Raw genomic sequence first — 11808 nt, 5'->3', positions numbered from 1 at the left:
AATAATTTACATTAGGGTTATTTCCTTTTTTTATGGAGAATGTTTAGCAAACAAATTCCAATTTATATATAATTGATTAATCGTTTGAGACACAAAATGGTTCCAAGTACTGTTACTCCTGATTTTAGAGCTATTTATTAGCGAGATGATACGAGAATTCTGCGAGACAAAGTGTTATCTTCTTTCTAACATGGCTGTTTTACTTATATTTATAGAATATTATTTTTAAGTGGTCGGTTGCTTGTTCAGAAAAAAAAGGACCTTTAGTTAAATTAAGTATGTTAATATCAGTTTAATCTTATTCTGCATATGTATTGAATCATCCTAAGGTAACTGCTTTTAACTTGTAAGCTGACTTTGCTTTTTTTAAATTTCATATGGGAAAATCTGGATTTGGTTTATACAGCTAATAGTAATACTATTAATATTATTATTATACTATTTATACTTTATAGTACTAATACTAATAGTTGTACTATATTACTACTACTAGCCTAGTTGTAAACAAATTATATACTTTTAAAAAACAAGTAAGTATGGGAAATTTACTTAGAATAGAAAGACCAATCCAAAACATGTTATCTCTGCAAGAAAACTATTTAGTTTCACGTAAAAAGTAAAGTAGAAATAGTAATTGAAAATCACTTATATTACTAAATAATGGTAATACTAGTACTACTACTACTATAGTGTTAATAATAATAATAGTATTAGTAATACTAATAGTACATAGCACTACTTTTAGTACCTCATAGAGTAACACCTAGCTACTGTGACTCATAATCATATATGAGATAGTGTAATAGGAGTTGTAGTTTTAGTTCTACAACTCTACTTTTTGGCAGCAATCTAACATCATTAGTATTTATGATGATGATTTCCATTTATAAAACATTTAGTGCATCAAACATAACACTTTTTTGTCATAACACATATTAATAAGTTACATAATTTCTCAGTCCTTAACATAATTAAATACAACACTCATAAATTATTTTTTCTGCTATAAATATACCTTTAATGTTATAACTAGGTACATTGTCTGTAGGTAGGTTCTTTGCAACAAAAGTTATTTTATATGCAAATAATTCTTTGTTTCAACTGGTTCAATAAACCAAGATGTAGAAAAGTACCTAAGGAATAAAATTAAGAGTTCTTGATCCAGTTTTGTAGAGGCTGTGTCAACAAAAACAGCTATAATAAGATTTATAGTGTAGTGTCAACATTTACAGCATATGGAAGTACAAAAATCCACAAGCTTTAAAAGTTAAACAGAACACAGTTCTGAGCTTTTTCTCCTTTCAGATTGAACTTTCTAATGTTTATCCTACTTTCCTCGGGGTTGGGGGTATAAAAACAGCCTCAAAAGACCAAATAGTCCTCTACTGTCTGTACATTATAATAAATAATTTGAAATTTATATTTCTTTTTATTATTTTAGCTTATATACATATAAATTGGAACCAACTTAACAGTGAGATTGAAGGAAAGGATCTTGGCATAGTGGTAGATTAGTCACTCAAGCCATCAAAACAGTGCTAATAAAAGTTTAGGGAGTATTTATAGACATTGATTACAAGACAAAAGGTAATTATCCTTCCATACAAATCATGAATTAGTCCTCTCTTGGAGTACTGTGTATAGTTGTTGGTTTCTTTATCTAACTAAACTTAACTTACTGGAAAGTGTTCAGATGAGGGTTATTAGGCTGGAAGAATTATCTTACAGGAATAGTTTAAGGTCTCTCAACTTATTTTTTCTTGAGAAAAGAAGCAAAAGAGATGTCCTTATTAAAGTTTATAAGGTTATTTGGGAATTTAACAGGATTAAGGCATCTGATTTATTTGGACTATATTCTGAAGATAATAGAATGAGAGGACCCAAGTTTAAGACTTGGAAAAGGCTAGCTAGGCTCCAGTTAGGAAAAGTTTAATTTCATAACAAGGTAATTGAAAATGGTGGAGACCAGCACTTTACAGAGGTGTAAGAGACAAATCAGTTATTTCCTAAAAGGTATAGAGTGGGTTTCATTTTTTACTTTTCCTAAAGGTTGGTGTTTAAAAGTCTTTGAGCAGTGTTCTATAAAACGGTGGATGATTCTCCATATTGAGTGACATATATCATTCTAATATCAATCCACATATAATGGGAAAATGGCAGAAGGATATAATTATACATGTATATGAGTGTGTGCATGTTAGAGCTGTGCAAGCAGTGGAATTTGCTAATTGATTAATCATAGGAGTCATTAATTGATTACATTCAAGTAATTGATTATTCTCTAATGACATAGCTTAAAAAACAGGTTTCACGGAGGCCAACACTTTACAATAGTTTAAGAGATGAGTCAATGAATACCTGGAAGGTACAGGGTTAATTTAAATCTTTTACTTTCCCAAGTATGGGTGTTTAAAGGTCTGAGAAATGTTATTTAGAGCAGTGGATCTTCCTACATATTGAGTTACATATATTGTAGTAATGTCCATCCATATATAATGGGAAATGTGCAGAAATATATATATATATTGGGGATGGGCGATTAGTGAAATCTGCTAATTGATCGATTACATTCAACTTATAAAGTATTCTCATAAGATAGTTATGACATATCTAAAAAAAAACCACTAAAAATTGCGTTTAGATAACTGTTGTGGGTAAAGAACTGATAGCCCATTGTGTTTAATAAACAAACATAATAGCAGTATTTTGATAACTTGAATAGTTGTAATAATTTGAAACACTGATTTGAATTAATTGATTAATTCTTGAGTAATGACACTAATCGATTAATTAAAATAAAGAAACATGACTTAATCAAAAGTAATGAATAATCATGACAATATTTTGATTACTGGATAGTTGGAATAATTAAAAAAATGTAGTAATAAGAACACTAATTTTGATTAGTTTATTATTGTCGTGACATAAATTGTAATTTTGATTAGTGGATAGTACAAATAATTGAAAATAATAGTAACAATCAGAAACACTAAAATAATATTTTCATGACATTAATTGATGATGTTATATGACACTAATTGATAATGTAATTGATTATGCCATGTCAATTGCCCAGCTTTAATATATATATATATATACATACATATATGTAGTGTAGTATTTTTAATCTAAACTTTGTTCTTAATCTTAACTCCCTTTTTTTTTAATATTATTTATATTTCACTTTTGCTTATATAGACAGGAATTCCAAGCAAGGAAGGCTCTCATGCAACACTTGAAGCCATATCCATGTTATTACATGTTTCTTTTGCAAAAGTATATATGAATGTATTTGGTCAGACAATGCAATTGGTTGGCAAAAGTGAGAAGTGTCTGGTGACATTTGTAACTTCAAAACTGCATTAAGTGCTGTAACCTTGAATTATAACAAAAATATATTAACTTATACTAAGGCTGAATTATGGATAATTTAATATGACAAAATTAATTTATATTCTTGTTCTTTTAAAACCACACTCTATGTAAATTATTTTAAAATAAAAAAAAACAAGTTAAATAAACTGATAAACTTCTTATTCATACATTTTTAATCACTACAACTAGTCTCTTTGGATTTTATTTATTATGATACATCTAGTTTAACTCTGTCATTCATATTTCTCCAAGTGCAAATTAAACTTAATTGTTGAAAATCTGAATCAAGTTTACTTGCCAAATCACAACTATGACATACATTGTACATGTGTATATTTTAATATTTTATATTACCATGAAACTGGTCATGTTATAACTCCAAATTTCTTATGGTTGTAGATTACATACTTAAAACAAGTTTATTTGCCAAATCACATCATGACATACACTGTACATGTGAATATTTTCATATTTTGTATTGCCATGACACAACTGCTTCCTGCTGGTCATGTTATTACACTGTACTTATGATTAAAGATTACATATTTAAAGCAAAATAATTCACATACAACTGTTGTTAACTTTGCCTTAACCAAAACCACACTTTTACAAACAAGAGTAAGTGTTGGATATCTGTCTTCAACTCCCTCATGTGGGTGTGTGAATTTTTTTTTATTATTGTGCTGTAAAAAGAGGTAAGACACTTGTATACACATAAGAAAAACAAACTTGTCATATGGAGAGGTTAATTAGCTGTATAAGAAATGTAATATCAGACTTCTTACAGTCTAAGTATAAAATGTGATTCAATAAAATATGGTGATAGTATATTTCCTGTAAACTTGCTTACAATGAAAGTATTGTATGATAAACCATATGCTGCATTGATAATTAGTAATTGCTAAATTTATAAAGACATATCTATGATCATATCAAAGCTTTTTAATGTTGATGTTACAAACATGTTTTAAAGCACCTTTTTTTATTATAGTTAGAAGCATATTTTTGGTAATATGAACTTGCAGCATTATAAAAGAAGAGATTAGAAGGACTTGATTAATGTTTCAAAAGCAAACATTGTCTAGAGTATTGAAGGAAATGCACACAGTACCATTTTTGTGGATATTTTTTCTATTTTGCTGCCTGAAAGATTGTAATATTACAAATTCATCCTACTTTAATAAGATAAAATAATCATATAAGATTCCACCAACTAGCCAAGTTACATGTGAAACCAAGAGTAAGTGATATATAGCTTTTGAGCACAAACCAACATGTGCAACAATTTTATTTAATGGTTAAATTCTTTGTTATTTTTTCTAAATATGCTCTTATGCTAAATTGTTGTTTGTTTTGTACATCCATGTTGGAGTTGTATATACTGTAACAAACTGTGTATTTCTTTAGCTCTTTTACTCTGTTAATGCCATCTTCAATTATTTTTGGATGCTGACAAATAACATTTTTTGCTCTCTTTTTTTTTCAGATATGGAAGATTATAAATTTCTCTTTAAAGTAGTATTGATAGGAAATGCTGGAGTAGGAAAGACCTGTTTAGTGCGTCGTTTCACACAGGTAAGTTTTAAGTATTTAGTTTCAGAATATTTTTGCCAATAATAATTGCAAGTATATTGCATAGTATCATAAGGAATTAATCATGTTGTGACAACTTTAATTATATGTACCTTTTCAATATTTTACAAACTTTCATTAATGTGCTGTATCAATTAAACATAATTGTTCTTCATGAAAATGTATTGGTACAGTAATTTTTTCTTATTAAAAGCTTGCACTCCATCATGCTAATCAGAGATTTATCTTAGCATTGTTTGACATTCATTTCTGACACACACACACACACACACATAACATATAAAATTTAAGGACAACAAAGGACCTGTTAGTCCATCCAGGCCATATCATCCACTAAATTAAACTTAAGAAAGTATAATGCCAGCCCTTTTCATTCCAGTATTTATCAAACCTTCTCATATACTTTCTTAAACTCGCTACACATGTAGGCAACCCATTCCAAAGGTTAACAACCATGTTGGAAAAATAAAACTGTCTCAGGTGCCCACTAGTCCTACCATTCTCACCATTAAGTGTGAAAAAAGATGATGCATTTTAAATACCTGAAATCAGATCCCCCTCTAATTTTTCTTTTATCAAGAGAAAATAAATGCAGAGACCTTAACATGTCCTCATATATCATCCTTTCCATCCCATGTTTCATCCTAGTATCCCTCCTCTGAATTCTTTCCAACAATTCAATGTCCTTCCTAAGATAAGAAGCCTAAGACTGAACACAATACTCGAAATGTGGCCTAATCAGTGACATATAAAATAAAATTATAACCTCTCTAGACATGTTTTCAATATTTCTGCAGATATAACCTAAATTCATATTTGCCCTACCACTAGCAACAAAACACTGCTTGGATGGCTTAAGAGACTGGTCTTACTAATTCCTATGTTAGTTTTCATTAGTGTTTGAAGTTGGGCCTCATTAAGAGTATGATTGCAGTAATTTATAATGTATTATTTATTCCAAGAACTCATGAGTGAAAACAAAGGAGAATGTGTTATAATATGTCAACCATACTACATCTGCTATATTCATTGCTGGTGAGGCTTGTCACTGAATACCAGGCCAACTGGGATGTGATAAACATAGCAGTGGTCTAAGTTCTTTATATATCATCAATTTTCACAAACAACTAGAGCTTTGCATTATAGTATTTGCTAATTAATTAATCAACAAGCTTGATAATTGATTATTACATGCTGTTCACAGCTCTCCTCAATACAATAAAAAAAATTGTGTGTGCTAACTTTGTAGCTTTTCAACAACTACATTTATTATTGTTTTAATATTTTTCCAAAAAACATATATATATATATATAGCTTTTTCATTTGAATTTTTACGTGAATGTTATGATTTAAGTTTTTACATAGCTCGAATGTTAAATTTAGTTATTTTTAGAAGTAATATTTAATCATAAGTTTGTTTATATAACTGTTCACAAATCATTTATTGTGTAGTTCAATTGTTGTGAACTGATGTCATGTTACTCGAACCCTCTGAATTTTCTCATTGCTTTAAGTATATATTGTTGCATCATATATCTAGTAGTGTGTGGAACGGTCAAGACTGATGTCAAAACATTAATTTGATATAGATAGATAGATAGATCTACACTGTGTGATTGTAAGTTTAGCCATAAAGAGTGTATAGTGGCTCTTTTTTTTTAAGTGAAATCATCACAGATTGTATTGTAACCACAAAGTAGAGAATGATAATTTGTCTTGTTTGTGTTCTAAAGTAACTGAAAAAATCTCTGAGAACTTTTGATGAAAAGAGACAACTATTTAAAGCTCTGGATACAACTGTGGTAACTAACGGTGTAATGCAAGTGGAATTATCACCGATTGCATTGTAATAACAGAGCAGAGAAGAATAATTTGTCTTGTCAATTGTGTTCTAAAGTAACTGAACAGCCTATGTGGACTTTGATGAATGGAGATGATTATTTAAAGCTCTGGATACAACTGTGTAACAAACATTTGTATATATGTTTGACTTGTTTTAATATATTGTTTTTAAAAAAAAGTGGACTGTGCACTGTTTGTTGAAATTTTTTGCCAACAAGTCACAGACACCTACTATAAAGAATCCTGTTCATCCATACATACAAAACTTGACAATTTGAATCACCAGAATGTTTTGCAGTCACCTACCATACTCATTAAACAGTTAACTAAAGTTATCTGAATTGATATTGTACTCACCAAGTAAAATAAATCTCAGGTTTACAAATATTGCAACTCAATATAAACCAAAGTATATCTGCTAAAAAATGAAAGCACCATAATTTTAAACAAAGAACTAAATATGAAAATAAATAAAAGAGTGCAAAACAAATATTTTAATTCTTCAATTAAAATTAAATAGTTATATAATTATTTATAATCATATTTAGAGAATAGAATTATAGCAGTGGTAAACAGGATACCAATTTTTTTCACTTCTTTGAGACATCACCAAAACAAATATCTTTCTCATGAGATTTCTAACTTCTAAATTTGAAAAATCAATTCTGTAACAAGTTTATAAGAGCTGCAAGTATCCTAAACAATATTAACTATTATGAAAACAAATCTAAAATCGAGGCTCAATGGTAGTTTCTGAAAAAAGCCAAGACAAGAAAAGTAACAATGGCAATGCTTAATTGACATTCATATTGTTGTACTTGCGTATAAATAATCAGTTACTAGCTGAGGCCTTGCTGGATTGCTGCAGACTCAAGCTGTGTTGATTTTAGAAAACCACAAAAAAAGCTTTTATGGTATTTAAGAGTCCAATCAAATAAGATCACTGAATATACTCTTTCTTTTTGATTCTGTATAGTAGTATAAGAATCTCTTGGTGTTTTTTTTGTTAGTTTCAGAAAAACATAGAGGGGGTTGGGTGGGTGGACCTCCCTAGATCTGTACCTGCTTATACAACATTGAATAATACAGTTATTAATTTACAAAACAAATGGGTGGAGGGATTTTACCACCCTAGAGACTATTGTATTGTTTGGAGGAGGGGGAGGTTTATGTTTTAGGGTCTTGGGTTTAGTCCCAGCACCCACCAATAATTCTGAAAATTTACTGTTTTCTTTAATTGTGTTATGTTTCTAACTTATAATTACAGAGCTGTATTCTTTAATGTTGTATAAGGAAGTGGGGATCAAGGGGAAGACCCATGGGGTCCAGATCCCCTCCACTCTATTCTTTTAAGGAGTTAATAACTAATCTTAATATTGTATAAGCATGCATGTATCTAAGAAAGAGGATTAATTGATTAATTGTAATTTGGAAATGCCAATTAGTGTAAGTGCTGCTCATGGGTAATCATTTATATCACTTAAGTTGCCCAGCTTTTCAACAACTGTTACTGTGTGAGCCACATTAAGGAAATGAATTGTAACTATTAGTTATGTATCAGGCTTTTGATATCAGCATATAAAAATAGCAATTTCTCTTCACTAACAACTTACTATTATGTAGTGATCAAAAAACATTGTTTGTACCTAGTATATGTGAAGCATCATTAATTTTCTATGTGTTATTTAATATGAAATTATGCCCTTTTTTATGTGTACTGTTATTAGTTTGCACTACTATTATGACAGTAAGCTTCTGGCTCTGTTTTTCTGCAAGACGAGATATGATTCCTTTGTATTGTTAGAGGTAGATTGTATATCTTATAATGATTCTATACAGTTTAATGCACTGGTCCTGTGTGATATAGCATAGTGTCTGGTTTTATAGTCTTTTATAAGTTTGAAGTTATTCCACATTTTTGCATCTTGAAAAGGACACCTTTACATGTTTGTAATACTCTTTAATATTTTTCATTAAAAAAAGCATGTATGAAAGCAATTATCAAATAAAAGTTTTAGAACCATGTTATTTACTGTAATCAAATTTGCCAGAAATTAAATAATGTATACAGGTTTCTTTGATTAATTTTTCACTTATTAATTTGATTGTGCTTTAGGGTCTTTTTCCACCAGGACAAGGGGCTACGATTGGTGTTGATTTTCTTATAAAGACAGTACAAGTAGATGGAGAGAAAGTTAAGGTAACTCAGTATGATTAATTTATAAAATGAACGTATGATAGACATGTTGTAATTAAAGTAGAAACAATTATGTCACAGAAAGTATGTCAGTTAACTCATTCATGGCAACTGGGACACATATTTCCCAGTGCACTGCAGTGAATGGGTTAAAAATATTATTCTGGTTTAATCCTTAGCAACTTTATTTCTAGGATAATTTGGATTGGAAAATTATTTTTATTACATTTTATTCAAGAGTATGTATAAAATATTTACATTTTATTTCCTAATTCTTTTCAGCAAAATTAAATGTATTTAGGATTCAAAACGTTTGCTGACCAGTACTAAAAGAATATCACTTGTTAAACTAAAATTTGTTTAAGACTTTTATATATATATATGTACTCTTAGTAAATACGAATTATTTTCTTAATGTATACTTTCTTTTACAGACACATCCTTCTTTCTTTACATAAGAGGATTTAACTTTCCAACTACATGTAGATTTAGCACTTGGGTATTCTTTATCATAGTGATGATGTAGAGTGAAATACGAAATATATTGCGTATACTGGATAACTAGGTTTAGTTTCGTTACTTTGTTGATCAGTTTATTATTCATTTCATTACTGTGCCATTTTTAAAGTTGAAAATAAGAACTAATATGTGTTCTCATCTTGATATAACTATAGCAGTGTCACTAATGTTAAGTATACTTATGTTAGTTCTATTTCTCAACACATGTGAGCAAATATTAGTGAATGCTCATGTGTCTAATAAATCAAGCAATGTAATACATTATAACTTGTGCACTAAAAGTTAAATCTGTATATGTGCTTGTTGTGTTAGTATCGTTTTTATTATGAAATACTATATTAATTCATTAAATATTTTATAGATTCATTCTGCTGTAGCAGTACTTTTAACAATACAATAAAACTGGAATATTACATAACTTTATTACAAAATTTATTAAATCATACTATGTATGCAAAACTTTCTACTTTACTAAAAATATCTGACTTTTATATGCTCTTTCTAATACATTATGAGCACAATAAGAAAATTATTCAAAAACAATTACTATTGCAGGGCAGTAGATTGTCCTGCCTTCCTGCTCTAGTCATCAAATAGCATAAATACATTAATCTGTGTATTACAGAATATATCATATCTAGATTTTACTATAATAACAGTACGTAGATTTTCATTTGAAAAGTAAACATTCCTAATATGTTGTGAAGAAAGTGGTTACTGATCACATTGTATAACAAAATAATATGACCTGAAGTTGTAAATCTAGACTTATAATGTATTTTCTATTTTGTAAATACAACAAAATAAGTGTAGTGAAAATTTATTCAATAAAGTAATTGATACTGAGGTTTTTTAAGCAGCAATTTGACTACATACAGGATGCACCATTTTTAGACGTAAGTGTTCCAAATCAGTGTAGTGTAGGAAATGAACTGTGAATAAATTAGTCAAATTTTTTCGCATCTTTTTTTTATCATGTGGTAGTAGTGGTGTAAAGTTTTTTTGTAAACATGACTGCTTACTCATCATTGCAACAAGTATGAAGTGTACTGGTATTCATCAAACATTTTTGTGCTCATCATTGATGAGTAGCATTTTTATTTCAAACTAATGTGTTCTTTTTTTTAAAGTTTTCAGACTTGGTATTTTTAAGTTGGTAGTTATGTGTAGTGCATGTATTTTTGTATTTTTCACAATATTAATTACCTACATTTCTTATTTTGTGGGAGTTTTTTACATAAAGCATTCTGTATTACTTTTTTATCATATTGAAAACTTTTCTTCTAAATATAAGACTGAAGTGTATCCTTTAAGATAATGAAAAAGCTGTTAAGTTAACCCTTTCCACATGGGTCAAGGGCCATGTCATTGTGTTTTTGGACTTGCATTCAAATTTTATTGAACTATTATTTTATGAATTTATGTCATTAAGTTTGGTATCAAGCTGTAGATTATAATTCAAATTTTCATATTATACATTATTTAATTTCTTAATTTAAAAGTAAATATTAAAAAACACCTAAACATCGATTTTTTATGGTATGTTGAATGCAGCACTGGTTCAAATTAGATGTGATGCCAAAATACAAAGTTTATAGTTTTGTACAAATTAGAAACTCAAATTATCGATATTGACAAGCTAGAATATAAAATAAGTACTTTTTATATTTTCTATTTGCTGAGATATCGCTAATGTACTGAATCAAACACAGTGGCCCTCTCACCTCTTTCCATTTTTTTAAAATGGTCCCTTGCATACACTTACTTCTATATATGACATGTTAATAACCAATTGAAAGCTCAGAATGCCCCCCCCCTAGTGGCTTTCTCAGCCATTTTCAAATATAACAGCATTATTTTTTTTTAAGACAAACCTTCATGCTGGTAAGTTGAGTTTTAGCCTGTTCAAAATTTAAAATTTTTTTTAGACTCAAATATAGCTTAATTATTAAACTTGATAAATCATAATGTAATGCTATGGTATTGATATAGTAATTTGTGATTTTTTAGTTATTCGAATGTATATAAAAAACCTAAAATAAACTATTTCGTTTCACATCCTCCACGTGCAAAATTTCTTAAGGCTTAGCAAGCTATGACAAGCAGCAACCAAGTACAAAGGTTGTAACTAGAAGAAATAATTGTGTGCTTTATTTCTTTGTTTACTGTGTTTTAAGAAAAATAAGTTTAAGAACTTGTTTATAAATAGTAATAATATATATATACATATATAATATATAATAATTGAAATGTGACTGTATTTTACAAAATACTAGTCACT

At 28.9% G+C, this 11808-nt stretch overlaps 1 protein-coding gene across 1 annotated transcript in view; it reads left to right on the top strand.

The window, feature by feature from the left end:
* Window positions 1–242: 242 nt before the first annotated feature.
* Window positions 243–11808, top strand: part of LOC106478861 (ras-related protein Rab-30-like) — a 19496-nt gene continuing 7930 nt past the window's right edge. The window contains exons 1-3 of the mRNA XM_013939435.2: window positions 243–276; window positions 4862–4950; window positions 8928–9011. Coding sequence (XP_013794889.1) covers window positions 4864–4950; window positions 8928–9011 — 171 coding nt within the window. The 5' untranslated portion in view covers window positions 243–276; window positions 4862–4863. The remainder of the gene's footprint in view (window positions 277–4861; window positions 4951–8927; window positions 9012–11808) is intronic.

The sequence above is a fragment of the Limulus polyphemus genome, unplaced genomic scaffold (genome assembly GCF_000517525.1).
Source record: "Limulus polyphemus unplaced genomic scaffold, Limulus_polyphemus-2.1.2 Scaffold256, whole genome shotgun sequence".
In the NCBI taxonomy this organism is placed as follows: domain Eukaryota; kingdom Metazoa; phylum Arthropoda; class Merostomata; order Xiphosura; family Limulidae; genus Limulus; species Limulus polyphemus.
Note: the sequence above shows the minus strand (reverse complement) of the source record. Positions and strands in the feature narration are given on the sequence as shown.